Source organism: Carettochelys insculpta, chromosome 2 (assembly GCF_033958435.1).
Source record: "Carettochelys insculpta isolate YL-2023 chromosome 2, ASM3395843v1, whole genome shotgun sequence".
NCBI lineage: Eukaryota > Metazoa > Chordata > Testudines > Carettochelyidae > Carettochelys > Carettochelys insculpta.
The window spans coordinates 155,784,356-155,806,328 of NC_134138.1; the positions used below are offsets into that span (position 1 = coordinate 155,784,356).

Sequence of the window (21,973 nt, forward strand, 5' to 3'; positions counted from 1 at the left end):
AGAGCAAGAACTACTTATTAAATCACAACTAAGAATATCAAAATCTAATTCTTGGAGTTGAAAAGGAGGTTACTTTCCGGTAACTGGAGGTTCTTGAAGATGGGGGCACCTGTTTGTATTCCAAATGTGTGTACATGTGTATCGTGAACTGGAGCCAAAAGATTTCTGTAGCAGTCCATCTAGCAACACGAGTCACATTGTCCCAACAAGGTTACATGGGGCTTTGTGATGCCCTCTTGGTCATCCTCAAAAGTGAATAAGCGCAGCACAGGGGATGGAGAAAAGATAATGGAGTGATAGTCCCTAAATGTATTCCAAACACAGATCAGCATCAGTGATCAGCATGGAGGCAAGTCTGAGGATGCAAGAGGCACTTCAGTGTGGGAGACAGTATGGTTCACGGCAGCATCTGCCTTCACCCTCCAGTTGATGGTGTAATGGTGGTGAAGGCATGCACAGTATGCCATGTTACCTGGCAGATGTTATGCCAGAAGCTGTTCACTAGAGAGGCAGATGTGGCCACCTGTGCCCGCACTGAGTACACTGTAATTGTGGTCCATGGCAAGATACTGGACAGCAAATTTTTTGCATAGGTGCATCCAGAGGTCTACTTTGAGACGTGTTGCGGGGGGAAGGCTTGGTGACTACTGTCGTATTGTCTGAGTGGAGCTGGCTATGAGCAGCACAGATGAGATGTAGGAATGCACGGCAGGCCCAATGCACTACCCTCAGTTCTAGGGCAGTGAGGAGCATAAGGGCCTTGCATTGTATGCAAACCCCCTGGACAACGCGCTGGTGCACATGAGAGCCCCAGCCAGAGAGGGAGTTGCCTGTGGTCAGAGTGGCAGTTGTGATGAGGGTGGAGAAAGGGATGCCAATGAGCACCTTGGAAGGGTTGACCCACTAGGTAAGGGAGGTGACAATCTCACTGGGGTATGCAGCGCAAATGCGAGTGGGGTGTCTCACAGGTGCAGGCCACCATGTGCCTGAGGAGACAGAGGCAATAATGCACCATGGTGCACAGGTGGCAGTATAATTCTGCAACACCAGTGGTGAGGGTGAAGGCATGTGTCACTAAGATGTCCATGTGTGCAGCAATGAAACTGATTGTATGGGTCAGGACAAGCATTAACTTCTCATTGGTGCAGACACCAGGAGCGGTAAGGAAAGAGCATACAGTGTGAACTGTGGCTTAACCTTGGAATGGAAGAGCACATCCATAAGCCAGTCATTCAGCTAAGGATACAGAGTACCCCAGACACCTTTTTAGGGTTGCCAAGACAGTGAATACTATCATGAGGCCGAAGGGGGGAATCCAGAACTGGTAATAGTAGTTGCCCACATGAAAGTGAAGAGATTTATGGCGGGCTTGATGGATATCAATGTGGAAGTATGTGTCTTCATGTCGAGAGCTGCAAACCATGCTTCCTAAGCAAGGGAGGGGCTGATCAATGCAAGTATCACCATATCGAATGTGATCATCCTGATGAAGATGCTGCGATGGTGAAAACTGAATACAATGCAGATCCTATGATCCTTCTTTGGGGTGAAAGAGTATGGAGAGTGGAACACCAGGCTGATGAACGGGTTGAGGACTGGTTCTATGATGCCCTTTTACAAAGAGAGTATCTGCTTTGTGCTGCAGGAAGTCCTGACCGGAGAGGCCCTCAACAGGCACTTGGGGAAATCACTAACACAGATGGCAATGAGAAACTATGGAGTAACCATGCTAAATGATGTAAAATACCCAGTGATCTGTGGTGATCTTGCCCCAGCTGAAGGTGAAAGGAGCTAGTCAGCCCTTAAAAGGTGACCAAGGAACTGGGCACAGTGATAGGGTGGCTTCTAGCTCTCAACTTGTGTGTCAAAACTAGACTTCTGGTTGGTGTCTGGAAAGAATGGAGAAGTGGCTGGGGCAGAAACTGAGGACTGGGTTCTCCTGAAAACAAGGATGCTTTCTAGGGAGTTTAAGATAGGAGGTTTGATACAGCATATATGAACTGGGGTGGAAGAGTTGATGCTTCTGTTTATGACAGGGTACCAGTGTTGCAGTTTCTGTAATCTTGGAGTATTACTTCTAAATAGAAGTACAAGATTTTCAAATAAGACTTTTGATTTGAACTCTTAAATTTATTGGAAAACCTCCACAAATTAGTGTTGTAACAAATAGTAAATAGGTACCTCACAGTACACACTTTTGTTTACTGAACCGTTAAAGGTTCTCTTCCTCCAATTTGTTTATTTTGTGTATTTTATAATGTTTACATTGTCTGTTTTATTGTTTCCCGTTTAGGGCTAGAATTCCTTGCAGAGAACAAGCTAAACAGAAGTAACTCAGGATAAGTAATTTAAACTGTGTTCTATCTAAATTGGAATTGTTCTAAATTAATTCACTTAAAAATTTAAGCTGACACAGTTTTTACACAGCTTACATACTATATATATATATATATATATATATATATATATATATATATATATATATATATCTCACACACACACAGATACTATATATGTAGTAAACAAACAGTTTACCATTATCCCCATAGGACTGTAGATACAAATAATAGCCATGTCAGCAATAAACTTACATTCAGACATAAGCAGACTTCAGAGCTTTATTAACTCACCTCAATCACTGCACCAACTCCTGCTGGAATTAACACCAGTAAACTTGTTTGTTCATCCAAAAGGAAAAGAAATATCACCACGGTACTGAAGCAACGCCAAAGCACTAGATAAGAAAACATAAGTGGATGTTATTCATTTAATATTTAAATTATACTAAGTGGTATCAGGTGAAAGAATGTTAAACTAGAAGGTAAAGATGATAAGGTGGTGGACCACAGACTATATATATAAGCTGCCACCTGAGAAAGCTACTTGTGAGACTACAGATGATTACAGAAAGAGAGAGCTCAGAACAGAATCAAGAACAAGAAGTCATCCTGTAGCACCTTATAGACTAACACATATTTTGGAGCATAAGCTTTTGTGGGCAAACACCCACTCCATCAGAAGAGAATTATGATTTTAAATAGCAGGAATTTGCAAGAACAACCTACTCTGAGATATTCAGAGTAAGCAAAATTTAAAAAAAAAATGCTTAAGGAGTGAAACATTTGTTTTCTTAAATCAGAGAAGAAATCCAAGTATTTGAAATAATAAAACTGTTCTCTTACGGAATAGAACCACCCAACAATGGATCAGCAGTACCTTAAATTACCAAAAATATGTTTGTGACTCTTGTCACCTCAGACAAAACCTTGTAGCTATGAAAATTGCAAAGCTAAGCCTAGGGAAACTGCCAAGAAATCCTTGAACAAAACACATTTGATGGTATTTGATCTAGTAAGACATTTTGCACATATGCAGTTTCTCAGGTTCTATAAAAAACCTTTACAATTATAGATAGTACCATTTCCTGATCAATGATTTTTATATCAGAGAAAAGGGGAAAGCACAAAGACGACGAAGGACTGGACACTAAATAAAAATGCTAAGCAAAGAGATAGGAGCATTTTTCCATTTCATTTGGGTACTAAATTATCAGTGCAATCCCATGTAATGTAAATACTAAATACAACACAGACGTTTCTTCTTTTTCATATCCTCAGATTCTAAATTTCCTTCAAATAGCGTAACTGTAAGTAGTACTTAAATTCCCAAGTGCCCTGGCCCAGTTATGGAGATGCTGGAACCAACACAACACTTGGAAGACTGCATTACTTTAGTGTCAAGAAACCAAAACTATCCAGTGTCACCCAGAATCCTTCTACTTTGGCTTCCTGCACTTATGCAGCCAGTACCTATTTTGAGACTAACCTAAAATGTTAATTCTTGAAACTCACTGTCGGCTCCAGTGCAGGGGGAAAAAAAAGTGTGCACGTCAGATGACATTTCCAGGTGTAACCAAGATTAAAAGATTTTTCCACAAGAACAAAATGACAATATACATTTATCAAATACAACATAATCAGAGATATGGAGTAATGCACCCAATAAAAATTGAGCTCAGAAGCAACAGTAAGCACTGTGCCTTGGGCATCAAAGTTAGAATCTGCCTGGCTATCGTTTTCTGTTAAAAAACTGAATACTGATTAAATCTCGTATGTGTTCTCATAACAATCATACAAAACTGTTTCCATTTGCCACATCCCCTAAAACATGGCTGATATTTGTAGGTGTTCTAGTATACAAAAAAAGAGCAAAACCAAGATCTATACAAACTCTCCTTAGCTCATATACACCATACCTGCTTTTGTGGACATTCCAGTCATGCTCTTCTTTTTCTTCCAGAAGCTGATGTCATTTTTGAATGCAAGGAAATCAAAAAGAAGCTGCAAATATGAAGATTCTCACCATTAATTTGACTGAAATCTGCAGGAATTAAAGGTACATCAACTGAGTTTAAAAACCCATGCATTTACAACTCCATACTTATGTTCATTTCATTAAATAAAAGTGAGGGAGGAAATTGTCAGTATACAGAAAGGAAAAGCTAAGAGATGTGAACCATGTTAAGACCTAAATTTCACAAAACATCAGCTCTTCCTAGCAACTAGGGAGTCCACAGACTGACAGAACTACAAAGCTTCATGCTACAGGAAGGCAAAGGGAACCAGGAACCCGATGCACTTTACAAATTCTGCAGAATGGTAGTTCACGTGAGGAGCTAAGACACTTGAAGAGCTCATGAATTCTTCAGTCCTAAAAAAACTAAAGAACTGGGAACCTTGCAGGGTTTCCAAACTTCATATTACAAACACAGGAAGTGCCAAACTGGATCAGACCCAAAGTCCATCTACTTCAGTCTCCCATCTCTGACCATCCACTACCAGCTGCTTGAGAAGAAAATGTACAAAACCAACTTTCTATAATTGGGTAAATGTGGAATAATGTATTCTCTCAAACAATCTCATCCTCATCTCTATTAGTTAGAGATGGCCCTAACTCCTGAAGCATGAGATTTAATACACCACTCAAAATTTGCTAAGCATTACTCTCATTGAACTCCAAATATTCTGTTAGGCATGTAAGTGTCCAGTCCCTTTATGAATCTAATTTTTCAGCCACAACTTTCTGCGGGTTGTACTGTAAATGCAAATCACAGACTTTTGCTACTGGCTTTACACCACCTTTCTGAATAACATTAAGTACATCAACAGAAGTGCTCTTCCATTAATATAGCTGAGTCAACGCTGGGGTTTGGCTAACATCGCTATGATGGTCAGCGGTACTTTTATTCACACTCTGAATTGATGCAGCTATGCTGAAATAATTTTTAAGTTTAGGCAAAGCCTAACATTTTACCATACTAACATCATTAAAAAGTACTTTCTTCACAAAGACAAAGCTAAAACTTCAACTGCATTAACAGGCTTAATGATGCTTAATTTTTGTACCAACTACTACATGTTGAAAATCCATGCTGTTGCAAATGACCCTTCACTAAAATAAAAAATAAGAGCTATGGAGGGCAGGGGGAGCTCAAGCCACATGATAATTGACTGCAAATCCCAATAATCGAACCTGGTTTTATTCTAAACAAAACACTAAACCATGCTAGTGGATGTTTCCTTCACTTCATTCTAACTCATTCTCAACTTCCAAGTGATTCCTGCAGTTATTATATATAGTGCCTTCAACAGATACAAATTTTGCACCTGAAGGTATAGCCACAAAAATGAGCCATGGATATCAGCATCTACAACCAAGGATGTAGATACCAGGGGATATTTAGTGGATATATGTGGATATGAAGGATACTAACTATATGCACAGATGGTGTTGTGCTGGAAGTTGTGTAGACTTGTGCAGGTGGCAAAAGAGGAATGTGTGCTGCATTGAGGGGCAATGTGTATTTGGGATTATTGGGTGCTGCAAATGGGTGTGGCAGTCAGGCCAAGTAAACCATCATCTGTGCAGTGTCCTTCATATAGCCCATAGTAAAATGCTTTCTGTACCAAAACTGAATTTAACGGCTTTGCAAAAATGATCATGAATAGAAAAAGCATTTTAAGTACAGAATATTTATATTAACTAGGAATATAGCATCTTGAGCAACTAACTTCATATAACGCACAAGAACAAGAATCACATCTTCACATACACTCAATCCCTTGCTACACAAGCACAACTGGTTCCCAGCTTTCTGCTTGTATACAAAAACTCGTAAGAGGGACGCTAAATTACCACTAAAATACACTAAAATACCACTAGAAGTCTCTGAATCATTCCACGTGCTCCTAAATCAAGGAAGGCGTGGCAGCATGCACTGCTGCTTTTGAAAAGTAAGTGAACCTTTGGTGGAGGGGAAGTTGGAAAAGGTTAAAGGCTGGAGGCAGTTTGGGGCCATGAGCAGGAGGGAGGGGTTAAAGCCTGGTGGCAGCTCGTTTCTGGGGCTGTAGCAGCAATACCTGTTGGGGGGGTGCGTTGGGCTGGGGGGTTCGGGACCAGGCCTGGGTGGGTGTTGGGAGCAGGCCAGATGCTTTATATGGAAAATATTTTTGAAATCAGAATTTCAATTCCTGCTGAACCCTGATGAAATTTAAGAAATTTCTCAGTAAATGGAAGACCTAAAATTCCAACTTCAAATATTACCTGAGACTCTCCTGTCAGATAAAACAAAAGCAATCAGAATTTTTGCATATTCATTAAGCAAACTGCACATTCCTGAGAAAAGATGTCAAGATAACGAACCAACAACAGCACTGAGCCAAAGAAAAGCAGCAAGCACTGAATTTCAAATTGAGACAAAACTAAAAGAGGTTTGTTTTCCTATGATTTCATGAAAGTAGGAAGGAAAAGAGTACAAAAATTCTGGCATGATCTTGCATCAGCACTCTGCTAACATCTCAACTTCAACAGCACTCAACACTAGTTCATCCTGTCTATCTTTGAAAACAAGCTGTTACAGACAGCTAAAAAGGTAAAACAACTGACAAAAAAACCACCTTCCAGCCCGGATGACATCACTGAGACTTCAATACAATATGAAAATAGGTACAGAACTGCCAAGGAAAATAGATTAAAACACCTGTGAAGTGATTTTATTGGGATATTGAAAAGTTATCGTAATTTTAGATATTTATAACTTCTCCTGTTAATCACCATTTAGTTATACCATGTATTCTTGATAAGTAAACAGAAATATAACGGGATTTAATTTGCATTTAATATTCATAATAATCATTAATGGCCTGGATTAAGACACCTTAAATGGCCTCATCTAAAATAATTAAATACCTTCTTTGATTTCAGAGGATTTATGTAGTACTAATTAAACTGACTCTTCATAAACCATCACACTTAATAAGCCAAGTAGAACTTGTCTGCCCTTAACATTATTTTGCTCCTCTATAAACTGTATTAATAAACCGAGGACATATTAAAATCGGAATCAATTTTCGAAAGTAATGCTTCATCATTTGTTTTCTATTTTGTGTTGTCTTAGGGTTTCTATTCCTCTAATAAATCACAGGCATGAGAAGCAGAGATGCCAGGGTGCCACAGCACCTCCCAGATTTGATGGCCCGCACCAAGGTCCCAACTGCCAGCCTGGTGGCCCCAGCATCCCAGCTACCAGCTCCAGTGTGTCCTGGTGCTCGCCCCACTGCCTCTGGGGGTCCTCACCCACTTCATCAGTGGCTCTGCCGCTGGTCTTGGGGACCTGACTTTTAGCCACTGTGCTCAGGGCTCTGCAGCCACCCACAGCTATGGCCCCCAGCCTGGCGCGAAGAGGGGTGTGGACAGGGTCAGGCATATTCTTCATAATGTAAAAGACATGGCTGATTATTCTGTATAGATTTAGTTGTGATGTGTCTGACATGCATAAAAATTCTTATGACTAGAAAACTGCAAGTCATACCCTTGAATCAGCAGAAACAAACAATTAGGAAAACATAGCTTACCACTTCTGGTTTCTCTAGATATTTTAGTCATTTTGTTGGTAATTACTTGACATTCAATGATTTAACATAACTCTTTCTGCCCCACAGGCCCTGAATACCTGGAACCTCAGATGGTCAATGGCTGAAATTTCAGCGAAGAAGTGTCATTTATCATCTCAACATAACATTTTCATCCCTCTATGGAACAGAGCTGATAAAGACATTATAACTCAGCCTTCCACTGAAGGATATTAATGAAGACGACTCTGGATAGTTCTTAACATAACTTTTTGATTTTTCCACAGTATACACCAGTCTGAACAGAGGTTGTCAGCTAAAATAAGCAGGAACCCTCTTTTTCGGGAATTTCAGCCAAAATACTTAGTATAATTATGAAGTGTGATTTGATGTCACAAATATATTTTAAGTAAGAGATTAAAGCAGACAGCCAACTTTCAGTTTGCTACAGCTTAAAAAAGAACCCCAAGAATCTCTTCAAAGACTGAATAGCACTCAATCACTGTGTCACATTTTAATACAAAAAAGATGAGTGTAGAAAACTGTGCCAGCTGGAGACTCCTGCTGTATCAATACTGTTTTCATGGTTGATTAAATTTGGTCTGAATCTGAACAGTGTTCTCTGACAAAACAGACAATTTCTTCCCCACAATTTTCTTCAGGGAGAGCATTTCTAGAACTGTCCACAGTCCAGAAATAAGACCATCAAGGCTTAGTGGATGCTCTGGAAACAAAACCCCTTTTCTTGGCCTCTCCACACAACAATGGAATGAGAATTTGAGAAGTCTCTGTGATATGATACAATTCACCAATTTTGTTCCAATACTTCTGCTACCAATGTTCTAGCATCTTTCTTCTTTCCACAGGTCATCTGATGTCATCACAACTAAGATAATTTGAATGGTCAAAGCCAAGGTCACTGTATCAATCCACACAACAACATAAGCTCAGGACCAGGCCTGAGGACAAACTCCTCTTCTACCTACACACAAATCTCTTGACTTGGGCTCCTCGGACACAGCAGGCATGGGGGCTTCAAGCCCTGTAACTCGGCAGTGTAAATACAGACTTTCTATCCCCAGGTCCAGGGAATCCACAATAAGAATCCCGCAACCATATGGGCCAACTTCCTTTGCCTCCTCTATCTCATAAATCACCAACTGATTCCAAAGAGAAGAAAGCCCCCTTGTTGCAGTGCAGCAGTTTTCAGTGTCTTCTCATCCATGAGCTGTCAACACACCTCTGGAGAACATTTCGAAATATACAATGAACACTGACTGGACACCAGAGCTTTGTGGGGACCAAAGCACCATCAGATTTAAATTAATCAATCCATCCATCCACCCACCTCTGGCACATGGCTAGCAAAACATTAAATAAGACTCCCAGGAATGTCTCTCCATAGCAGCAAATAAATAAACGTATTGCACGATGATCTAGTCAGCTGACACGACAATCTGTTGCCCCAGAATCCATCCTGGGGACGGATGGGAGCCAGCAGCAAAGGCTGAATGAGGCCAGCAAAGGGATTGCCACTGACAAACATTCCAGAGAAAGCTTTGCTGCAGGAGCAATTGCAGCATAACCCGGAACTGTATGTTTTGACTCCCTGGAGAATCAGACCACCAGAGAATCAGCAGCAGAAATGTACGAGACAGAAGCCATCTCAGAGCCTGATAAGTTTCCGGTTCCATTTTAAATGTTCGTTAATAGACAAATGGGGCTACACTTCCAAGACTATTCATAGAAAAAGATCTCCCACTGTGTGAAGGCCAAATCTCTAGTTCATTCTTCTCCCTGTTCTCTGAGTAGGCAAAAAACATGGCCACGGCTCCCTTAGCTGAGCACTCTCCTGGTGTAGGGGAAATGATTCAGGATAGGCAACCCCTAAATACCCTTGTATCAGTGACGTAGGGTGTGTCAAAGCAACAAAGAATGATGCCCAGAGACTAAATGCTCTGGCAATGTCCAGCTGGGAGACAGTGTCCTCGGTAGTGCTACCACCTGGCAAGTTTAGAACAGACGCATAGCTTTTCACACTCCAACAGAACCATAGCCTGTGCAGAATCAAGAGAGGGAATCAAAACTGTAACCTGCTCTCTGCTATGTCTGGCAGAATCTCAGGGCAGAAAACGTGAGCCAGCATTCACATGCAATGATTTCTCAGGTTTTGGCTCAACTCAGGTTAAAGAACGGATAATATTATTTCACTTGAGTTAAATATTTTTACATCTCAATTAAGAATGTTAGGTTTTACACAACAGTTGATTATTTATATATTAGTAATTTCTTTGAAGTAAAATACTTACAACTTACACAAGTTAGACAAGTATCAATTGCATTTTCAACCCTTTACTAATTGCTAATTACAGCCTACGTTAATTTTTAAACCAACATGCATATTCAACAGCAGGTCAAGTTCCTGGTCTGTTGTGAAGATGGGTGATCTGGGTCTGCACAACTGAACTCTTATTTCCAAGCAGGCTGGCAGCCAGCATTGAAAATGGAAGCCAATAACCTTATCCAGTGGTGAAGTGAGATCTACAAACAGCCCAGGTACAACAGCAGATACACAAAGAAACTTATTCACACTCTTCCTGGGAAAGACTGTACCAGATGGGTTAAACTTCTGCTTTTGAAATTGGACTGGGACAAAAAGCAGTTTTTCTGGCTTCCACTTAAAAATATACTGCAAAGATGTTCCCTTGCAGAACATGTTTTGCTACTGAATTTTCTATTTTTATTTATGAAGGAAAGAATCTGTGTAGCATATGTACTGGTAATATTTCCAAAAACAATTATTGGTATGTAGAGGAATGACAATGCGTGAAATGCCTTTGCTTTTATTAAGGGTTTACTTACTTTTCTGTACATTGCTTAAAAACCAAAAGATGATCCACTTACATGGAATGCTGCTACAAAGAATGTCAAAGCCAGAAAGTACAGGTTGGTATCCACAAAAATTCCTTTTACTTCATCTGCATCCTTTTCTGAAAAGCCTAGAAGGAAGAGTAGAGAAATGTATAAGGAGAAGGAGAAAAAAAAAACAAAAAACAAAAAAAAAACCATACCACCACCACCACCACTCAGCACTACAGTTATTAGTATGGTAAAATTAAAGGTAAAGGCAGCTCTTCTTATGTGGGTTGTATTTTGGCAGCTTACCATAAAAAATGCGCTAGTTTTGCTGGCAACAATCAATTTTTTATTTAATTTTTAAACATTTTACCTAAACACATTCTAGATTAGTAATTTAGAAGGTACTGATCCTGTCTAGTCCCTAAATTTGCTTTCACAAGAGTTTGTCTAGAGCCTTTAAAGATCAGCTCCAAAATTAATAAGGAAAGAGGAAGCTTGGCAACTCACATTCTGTATCTCTAACTACCATCACAGAAACTGTAAAAAGCTATGGGTTAGGATGGGTAACAAACAATGTTCCGCACACAATCTAAATGGGTGTACAGACACAACATCTATATTTCTGCCATCGGGACAGGGAGCCCAGTGTTGATGATGGTGGGCTAAGGAAAACATTTAAGTAAGAGAGACCACTCAGCTACAACAAAGCAATAAATTAAAACATTATGTGTGGGGGAATAGTGTGCATGTATATTAAAGTTCTTTGTTTGAAAGATTTGCTTGGGTATGTTTACATGACAAAAAAGTCCTACAGGAGAAGGTCTATAAAAGCCTCAGTCTACAAAGTAGCAGACCCCTGCATGGTTACAAAATTCTATCCATGAATGTGAATATCCACCGTGAGAAATTGGTATGTGCTTAAATATAGGGGTCTCCACACATCTGCCAAAAAAATGTGGTACCACCTCTCCCAGGAGCCAACATCCTCCCAGCCATGCATCATCAGCAGGCCTGTATGATCTGACAGGAGAGTTAGCTGTGTAGAAGCTCTAGCTGAAAGGGCTAATGGCTCTAGCTGAAAAAGCTAACAAGAATAATGAGGAGGGACACTGTATCAGCCCAGGACATGGCTCTGGTGAGCTTCCAGTCTTTTAAAAATAATGACAAACTGGAAAGAGGTCAGAATAAAGCCACAAGAATCTGAAAAACTGGGTTTACAAAGCCATTTTAAGAAAGTCAACTGATCAAGTATATTCAAAGATTGAAGAGATGAAGGTATATAAATACCAACACAAGGATAAGAGACACTAATACCAGAAGTTTCTTTAATCAAGCAGAACAAGCAAGGATGGAATCCTGTAACTCTGTACAAATTTGCACTGCTGTTTGACAAAACATGCAAGTTTCAATGATTTCTTTCCACGAATTACTTTAATAGAAAGTGCTTCAACTAGAATATTCACTTGAGAACCTGTAAAATCCAGTTAATTTACTCAGTCGCCCTTTGCTTTCTTGTGTTACTTTAAGGAGACCTGCAGTACTGACTTTTGTATCTGACCAGCTGCAGATACAGACAGAAAATATATCAGTTTTATTCATTAAAACAAAAACTGCATGTATCGTTCCTAATGAAAATATTTTAATATATATATATAACGTGCACAGCTTCAAAAATTATGCAAAGGAAATCCAGATTAGAATGGCAGACAATGTATAGTTTCTGACGCTAGGTGGCTGCACTGGACTAGTGAGGCAGAAAAAGGAGCGACAAGCAAAATACACCACAGACAGGCAGAGCCAAAGGAATGGAGAAGACATGATTGGCTTGCTGATGACCAATGAGAGAAAAAACTCATCCAGCCTATGTGGGGGTAAAATATTTGATTTCTAAAGCCATTCAACTGGAGAATGGAGGCTTTTCTCAAGATTCAGATCTACATATCAAATTAATTTCTGGAGAATTGAGGTACTTTGAATTAAAGCCAGCCAAAAAAGCATGAACTGCTTACTACAGTTTATAAGTCTGTCAGCAATATGGTATTTCTTCAGTGAATAGCCATTTTTAATTAGGGTTTTATCATTCAAAGCTCAAGACAGAAATTTTTTTTTTTTTTTTTTTTTACAAGTATGCTACAAATGTGACTTGGAAAAAAAAAGCAGCACTTATGGACTTTCACATGCAAGAACTCCTTTTCCCTGTTGGAAGGATCACTTCCTCCTCGCAGCATTAGCCTCAGGTGCGTGTTTTAGTGCTTAAAATTTCAACCACAACTTTCTACATGAACAATACCAGATTGTGCGCGTAGTTGAAATCCACAGAAATTTTTCTGAAAATAGGTCAGACGTGCAAAAGAACACCATTTTACAGTACTATAGACAGATAATGTGTGCATTACAAGTTAAAAAACCTGAACATCTACTATAAAAGGATACATACCAAACTGTTGCAGAGAGAATACTGCATCTTGCATGTGGATCCAAAATCGGAGCTTTCCAAGAGATATTTTATCATATGACACTGTAAGAGGTAGCTCTGTCGTTGAACGGTTAATTATCTACATTTAGACAGAAAATAGTCTGAGCAGCAAAATACACATACATAGCAGCCTCTGTCAAGTTATTTTGCAGTTTTTGCTTTTCCTCTTTAAAAATCAGAATGAAAATTGATTATAAGCCATATTATAGTTTTATCACTTATTTTTCCCTAAAAACAGAAATTCGTAGTACGCAAATTGAAATAACACTTTGGGGTTATTTGATTTTTGTTTAAAAAAAACTAATAAAGCAGAATTTTTAAAACCAAGTATTAATCTATACAAATGTACAGAAAAGGCTCAGAAATGGAAGGACAAGATGATAACATACAGGCAATGCATTCTGTGTTCAAGGTACTCACTACCAGGAATCAGAGAAAGTGAATGGGAAAGGAGGTGCTGTGGTACATGAGGGTGTTAAAGTATTCTTTAAAAATATCAAATAAAATGCCCAAGAATTTGTTAGTGCAGAATTAAGCTTGCACAGAGCTGCTTCATACCTTTCCAGAAATGAAAACAGCAGTCAAAGCCACAGCATTTGTGGAATTGCTACATTATCAAAGAATGCAAAGATGTTTCTGAACACCATACATAACCTGGTTAATAAGAGAAAACTACTCTGTTGAGACTTTCCTGTATGAATGCACAACGGCCCTTTGAAGAATGTGCAAAACCAGCAGACAAAGGACCTAACATCCTGTCTCCAAGGAAGATGCAAGCTTGTTTGAATTAGCTGAAATGCTTTTGTTTAAAAAAGAAAAAAAAAATCTCTAAGGAGGCTCTTTAGTTGCTGTTAACACGGTCACTGCTTCTGGAGAAAATACAGAACAGCAAGGTCTGAGCTTAAGACAGACTTAAGGTAACCATGGATAGTACCAGGTGACTACCACCAAAAGCTCAGTCTCAGAAAGGATCATGGGTACTTCAAGAAACCAGGAGATGCAACTAGCCTGATGAACAATGCATATCTTAACTTGACGTTTTTCTCATTTAGCCAAACTCCACATTCTGAAAGGGCACCCTTAATTTTGCATTAATGAGCTTGTTAGGTATTTTGTTAACATCGAACCTGAAGATGAGACTAGCAACATACTAGCTGTGTCCATCGTGAACTACTATGAGGAGGGCTGTTGTAATGGAAGCAAGGACAATGCCTTAATTACAGCCGTACTGGAGATTTCTACAAAACTGTTGGTCAAAATTTAGTGAAAAGGTATGTTCTTACTTACCATTAAATCTTTCACTCTGTTACTTAGCTGATCAATAAATAATATTGGGAGGTAATGCACAGTCTTCCCCAATTGAATCCTATGGTGTTCAAACAGGAATTTTATAGTCAGAAAAAAATTCTCTATTTCTAGAGTAATATAATTATGTTAGTGCAGAAAAATCGTTTCTGGAACCAACTGTACATAGTTTCACACAAATTCAACTTCAATTTGTGTCATGAAAAATCTCATTTGGGCCCCTTTACTCTATCAGAATAGTATACTTGGTGCAAGAGAGAATACATCCTTTTCGGTTCACTTTTTGTAGTTTCAACTTAAAAGCTGCAATACAGAAAGTGCAGAGTTCCAGACACACATACACTGTAAGGGACAAAAGATGAAACAGAAGATGTACAAAGCCACCATTTGCAGTTGATAGTGAGGTATTTGCTGAAACACACAGAAGTAACCGTAGACATTGCAATGTCTGTGTCCCAGTAATAAAAGACTGGGAATTCCCCACATTTGAAATGTATTCATTTGTAAAAATAAGTTACCCTATGAAACCAGTGCACTCCTCAACAAAAAACTTGAGTCTCTCACAAACATTACACACACACTATGGATGAGGTGGTAATACCTTTTATTGGATCCCATTTCACGTGGTGAAAGAAAAGGTTTTGAGCTAGACCGGCCTCTTTCTTTCGATTGGAAGAAGAGATCTGTGTAGCTCAGAACTTCGTCTTTTTCACTATCAGAAGTGGGTCCAGTAAAGATATTGCCTACCTTGTCTCTCTAATACCCAGGATCATCACAGCTGCAACTGAACTATAAAATCACAAACATTAGAAAGTTTGTGGAAGAACTGTATGTGTAACTAGTTGCTGGGGCTGCTCCACTGGCATTAGTAATGACTTGGAGACAAATGATGCACAAGGCACAGCCTATTTACTACCTGGTCATCTGCACAAGAAGGTTTAAATAACATATTGGTAAAGCCACTCATGCCATCATGTGCTAACGTTGTATGTGAAGTTATGAATTCTCTGTATGATGTTACAAAAACATGTTTAAGGTCAGACAGCTAAGCCCAGGTTAAGGTGATGAACAGGTCTGATCTAGACACACGAATGTGAGTTTACCTCACTTTACATATTAGCAATAAATAAAGCCATCAAGCTTAAACTGGGCGATGTGGGGAGGAAAGGTTAAGCTGGCCCTCTACTCAAGAGAAAAAGAATTAACCTAGCTCCTGTCCATTCCAAATTATAGGTGATTTCCCAGCAGTTGCTATGGAGATAGGAGGAATTCATGGATGTGCTGCACTCAAAACCACGCTGCCAAACTCAGCCTCTTCCCAAGCTTGCTGGCTGAGAGCACAGTGAATTGTAAAGGTATACACATTGATCTCTCTCCATTTCCTTCCAAAGCAGCTCTAATTTTCCAGTTGCCCACAGTGTTTGGATGTTCCACGTTCCAATGGATAACTTATGTGTTAGGTGTAATTTTCTTTCGGTAGCCAACTTATCGACCCAACCCCAATCACTTGATTGGTTGTAATGGCATCAGAAAGTCCAAGAACATGATAGATACGCTTTTGATAAGAAGAAGATGGATAACATCAGTACAGCAATGCCAAACTTTCCAAGGAGTAAACATAGACTCAGACCACAGTCTAGTGATCGCAAACATCAAGATTAAACTCAAAAGAAAATGTAAGACACAGTTTAAGAAAAGAAGAGATGTGGTGAGGCTGTGTGAGGAAGACACAGGGAACGCATACAGAACAGCACTCCAAGAGAAAATTAAGAATATTGCCTCAGAGAAAGACCTAAATAAGAGAGTCGCAGAGAAAGCCATCGCTATAGAAGAAGCAATTGAGCAGCCTGTTCCAGAAGAAGAAAAGATCAATAAGAAGTGGCTTACCCAGAAGACACTGAAGTTGGTTCAAGAGAAAAGAGCATTGAAGATCAGAAGAGATGTTTCTGAGATGGCAGAACTGTAATATAGGATGAAATTCAATGAGGTAAGGAAAAAACAGCCAGAAAGGATAAGGAGAAGTGGTTAGAGCAGCAATGTGAAGGCGTATAAGACAATTAGGAATACTAATAGGAAATGGCAACTGAAGCAGATGGCGATCAAAGATGACAATGAAGAAGTGCTCATGAACAGGGAGAAGATTATGCAGTGATGGACGTGATATTGCACTCTTCTATACAAAGCACAGTTGGACCCGAGAGTCTCAGAGAGACTGAAGAATTGAAAGAGATATCTCCCCCGAGCATCGAGAGCAAGACCAATATTTCAAAGGAGGAAATAGAAACAGCAGTGAAATGACTAAAACAACAACAAGAGACCTGGAAATGATAAGATCACGGGAGAGATGATCAAATATGGCAGAGAAAGCATGATTCAGGAAATACACCGACTACGTAACATAACATGGAAAGAAGGGAAGGCACCTAAGGAATGGACAAGTTCTGTGCTAGTGACAATACCCAAGAAAGGAAGTACACTGGAGTGCAAGAACTACAGAACAATTGCCCTAACAAGTCATCTAGGTAAGGTGCTGATGATGATACTGATTGAGAGATAAAGAGCGCAGATAGAAGAACATATAGCAGACGAGCAAGAAGGGTTCAGAAAAGAAGTACCATACAGCAGATATTGCCACTAAGACTGATAGCAGAGAAAGCTCGAAGAAAGAACAAAAACATATATGCTTGTTTTGTCGATTTTCAAAAGACATTTGACAGTACAGATCAGAAAGTGACTTGGGCGGTGTTGGAGTCATACAGAGTGGATAGCAGACTAATAAGGTTGTTGAAAGATATCAATGATAATGCAGAGGCAGCAGTGAGCACATGTGGGAAGTTGGTTTAAAACAAGTAGAGGTACGAGACAAGGAGATCCAATATTGCCAAGTATCTTCAGCATGCATCTGGAGAGAGCAATGGATAAGATCAAGGAAGAAGCAGAAGGGATATCTGTGCACAGAAAAAGAACTAACAACTTGATGCTCGTAGATGATATAGTTATCACTGAGAGAGATGAGGAGAAGCTATCAAAAATAATGCGGGTGTTAAAGAAGGGAAGCGGTATGGACTGATCATGAACATCAACAAAACAAAAACAATGGTATTTGGAGATAAGAAAATAGGAAGGAAGATCAGTGTCAATGGTATTGAACTAGAAAATGTAGAGAAGTTCACATATCTGGGGAGCAACATAATATATGATCTACACTGTAAGAAGGAAATAGCAACTAGAATAGCAAAAGCAAGAGCGAGTTTGAAGGCAATGGATAAGATCTGGAAAAGCAAAGTAACTAGCTTTAGAACGAAGCTGGGCGTCTTGAAAACGTGTGTATTCACCAGCATGTTGTACAGATGTGAGACATGGGTGATAGTGAAAGATTCGAAAAGAAGAATATTGGCGTTCGAAAGGAGTTGTTATAGAAAGATTCTGAGAATAAGATGGATGCAGGTGGTCATCAATGAGGAATTACATAGGAAAATACAGCCGAAAGAGAACCTGCTGCAGAAGGTTATAAAACGGAAGCTACAAGTATTTGGACATATTTGCAGAATGAACGAAAAATCAAGACCCTAGTATTTGGCATAATGGATAGTTCGAATAGGAGAGGCAGACCCCACAGAGAAGGGATAGATGATGTAGTAGATTGGTGTGGAGCTAGTCTACAGAAACTAAGCCACTCTGCACTGGATAGGGAAAGACGGAAGGAAATAGTGAGCGAGGCATCAGACACCAACAGGAGCTGAGCCCACAGTTACTGACGATGATGATGATGAAAGGTATGTACAGATGACTAAGTGGTGGCCCGCAAATGTCCTGGATTGGAACATGAACATGAAAATTGTATGAGGATGCCTGTGATGTTGTTGAATGCACTTTCACAACTGGCAGTGGAGGAGCACAGGCTTTGATGCAAGAGGTGATCCAGCTGAAGAGCCTCTGCAAGGACACTGGAGGGTCCTTTCTGGTTAATGTGGAAGTTCGATAACACTTTTGGCAAAAAACAAGTGGGGCCAGAGCTGGACCCTGTCTTTAAAATAACATTGTACATGGTGGTTCAGCTGTTAAGGCTTTCAGTTCTGACCAATGTGCCCTTAGGCTACTTGCTTCTGCAGCCACTCAGTCAAATGCCACCCAGCTGGTTACAGAGTGCACACTGGTAAGTTTTGCTTACACTGGTGGTTCATATGTACATGCCTCATTGCACATAACAAATTTATTCTGCAGATGGGTGTAAAAGATTAGAGGGAACATTGGCTATGGACACGTCTTGTGGACCACCACCAGGAAGGTGACCTTCCATGACAAGTGGGTCAATGAATGTCAGCCAGTGGCTTGAAGAGTGGTCCCATTCCTTTACAGGGAACCAAATTTAGGTCTTACTGAGGAAATAGATCCTTGATGGAGAGGAAAGATCTTCTCAGTCTTTCAGGAACTCAGCCAACATGCCATGTGAAAATCTAGCTCTAACTCGAAGGGGGTGGAATATGGAAATAGCTGCTACACGTGCCTTGAAAGAAGAAAAGACCAAGCACTGGCATTTCACAAAAAGCAGGTACTTGAACACAGACTGTGAGGATGAGTCTGACAAGTCGTCGCACTCAGCCGACAAGAGGGAAAATCTTATCCACTTTGCCAGGTAAGTGGACTTAGTAGACAGCTTTCTGGTGCCCAACAGCATCTACTTCTCTGGGTTCAGCCATGCTGTGAATTCAAGGGATGAGAGAATGGGACACAGACAACAATGGTACTGCAACAGCAGGCCCAAGCAGTTTGGTAATGCCTGCTGTAGGGCTACTACAAGGTCCAGCAACATGCTGAACCAATGTAGATGAGGCCTTGCTGGGGCAATCAAGATGATTCAAGCCTCGTCTCTCTTGAGCTTCTTGGGGACCCTGCTGACAAGTGGAATGGGCAGGAAGGCATACAGCAGTTTCCATAACCAAGGCAGGATAAAGAAATATGTGAGAGCTCCTTTACTGGCCTCCTACAGGGAACAGAGCTGACGACATTTCCCATTCTGCCTCATAGTGAACAGGTCTATGCAGGGAGTTCTCCACTTTTGGAAGAGCATCTGGGCCACTTCCAAGTTGTGTGACCATTCAAGCTGAGGTAAGAAAGACCTCCTGAGGCAATATGCTAGTACACGAGTCGGCAACCTGCAGCTCCAGAGCTGCATGTGGCTCCTTAAAGAGTCATTTGCAGCTCCAGACACTGCTGCTGTTGACTCCTCCATGGCTCCCTGCCCTGCCACCACTGAAACAGTAGAACTAAATTCAGTTGGTTTAAACAGCCAGCAGGGCAGTAGGAGGGATCTGGCCATTACTAGTCAGCGCCCAGACCACACAGCCCTCTAGATGTGTGAAGAGCAATGTGCATGTTCAGTGAACTGCCCTGAGTTCCAACCGAGACTTCCGATACAAGTGACACCAACAGGCACTAACTCTTGAACATAACCCTTTGGAGGGCAACTGAAAGGTCGGTTAATGCTGCAGTGTTGTGAGCACATTCGGTAGAACAGTGACCACCTGGTTCACGTGATCTCTGGATAGACCAACCACCACTGCTGGATGGCTGCATTAGGTGTATTGCATGGGAGACAACATATGTACACACCACCACGTGACTCAGTAGTTTAAGGCAGATCCTGGCCGTTGTGAGGGGAAACACTGAAACTTCAACTATGAAGTCTCTCATGATCAGGAACCAGCCAAGCGGCACAGAGACCCTCACCTTGGCAGAGTAAGATCATCCCAATGAACTCTATGCACTGTCACTGGCAGTAAGAATGAAGTGAGGGTGAAGAGGACCCCAGAAGGCTTGTGGTAAAAAAGTGACTTAGTCCTAGTTACTTCTTAGAACCATCATAAGACCAATCTATGCACTCAGTGAACTAGGTTTCTATGGAAACAGGATGTAACCATGCAGTTAAAAGAACATCTACATATGTAAGCATGGGGGGCGGGGCACAATTAAGACATGGTCCACTTGGGTCATAGTGTACAGGCTACTACAATTTAAATATTGTTCACTGTGACTGCTAAAGTTTAAATTTGATATTAAAATATCCATTTCCAAACAATGAGTTCTGTGATTTTAACCTTACAACTTTAATATGTTTTACTAAGAGGATATTAAACGACAAAGAGCCATTTAGATCACAGGACTAATGAATCAGAAATAAAATTCTTAACTTACATCTTCATGTATCGGTGAACATCCGCAGGGAGAGAGGATCCATCAAATACAAAATCTTCCACCATAACATTAACAGTTAACCTTGACCTCCAGTGTGAGACAGGTTCATCTAAGGCATTGGTCTGTTTCTTTTCTGCTTCAATTTGCTTGTAAATAAAAAGGAAACAAGTACAGTTCTGTGTGTATTAAATGCAAATTTTAGAAATAAAAAACATGGTGTTACAATGCCTGAATTCTGATTAGCTACACCAGAAATACGAACACACAAAAAATTAGCACTACAGATTGAACCTCTTTGGTTTGGAACTCTTATGGCCTGACTGATTCCAAACGAGAGAATTTACTGGACCATGCAAAGTCAATATTGTCTAGTAGTATTACCAACACTTCCACTGCTTACTGGGCTCTTAGAAGCCGGGCGTGAATCAACATTGTGCCCTTGGAGTGAAGAAGGCTAACAGCATATTGGAGTGCATTAGAAGGAGCATTGTCAGCAGATCTAGGGAAGTGATTATTCCCCTTTATTTGGCACTGGTGAGGCCATATCTGGAGTTCCATTTCAGTGCCCCCCATTACAGAAAGTGTGTTGGAGAACGTCCAGTGGTTGGCAGCAAAAAAATTAGAGGGATAGAACACATGACTTATGAGGAGCGGCTAATGGATTTGGGCTTTAGTCTACAGAAGAAAAGAGTGTGTGTGTGTGGGGGTGGGGAATCCAACAGCAGCCTTCCATTGCCTGAAAAAAGGGATGTAGGCAAAGAGGTCGTTTTCAGCAGTGACTGATGACAGAACAAGGAGCAATGGTCTCAAGTTTCTGTAGGAGAGGTCTAGGCTGGATTTTAGGAAAAGCTTGTTTACTAGGCATGTGGTGAAGCTCCAGAATGGGTTACCTACGAAGGTGATGGTATCTGCATCCAGAGAGATTTTTAAGTCCTGCCTTGACAAAGCCTTGGCTGGGATGATCTAGTTGGGATTGGTCCTGCTGTTCAGCAGGGGGGCGTGGACTTGATGACCTCCTGAGGTCTCTTCCAACCCTATGATTCTGTGAAAGAGTCTATCCTTTGGCCAATTACTAACATCTGAATCAACCTCTGGATTTTGCTTTGCTACTTAAGAGTGGAATTGTTTAGATGAAGTACACTGGGCAAAACCCACACGCCTACTATTGCAGTGCTAAAAGATAAAAGTCCACCAAAATCAATATCCTTAAAAGATGCATAGCCTTCTG

The 21,973-nt window shown here is 40.4% G+C and overlaps 1 protein-coding gene across 1 annotated transcript in view; it reads right to left on the minus strand.

The window, feature by feature from the left end:
- Positions 1-21,973, minus strand: part of CLPTM1L (CLPTM1 like) — a 55,780-nt gene that overhangs the window by 20,948 nt on the left and 12,859 nt on the right. The window contains exons 4-9 of the mRNA XM_074987893.1: positions 20,746-20,891; positions 14,533-14,611; positions 13,207-13,324; positions 10,815-10,909; positions 4,256-4,340; positions 2,631-2,734 (exon numbers count right to left, since the gene is read on the minus strand). Coding sequence (XP_074843994.1) covers positions 2,631-2,734; positions 4,256-4,340; positions 10,815-10,909; positions 13,207-13,324; positions 14,533-14,611; positions 20,746-20,891 — 627 coding nt within the window. The remainder of the gene's footprint in view (positions 1-2,630; positions 2,735-4,255; positions 4,341-10,814; positions 10,910-13,206; positions 13,325-14,532; positions 14,612-20,745; positions 20,892-21,973) is intronic.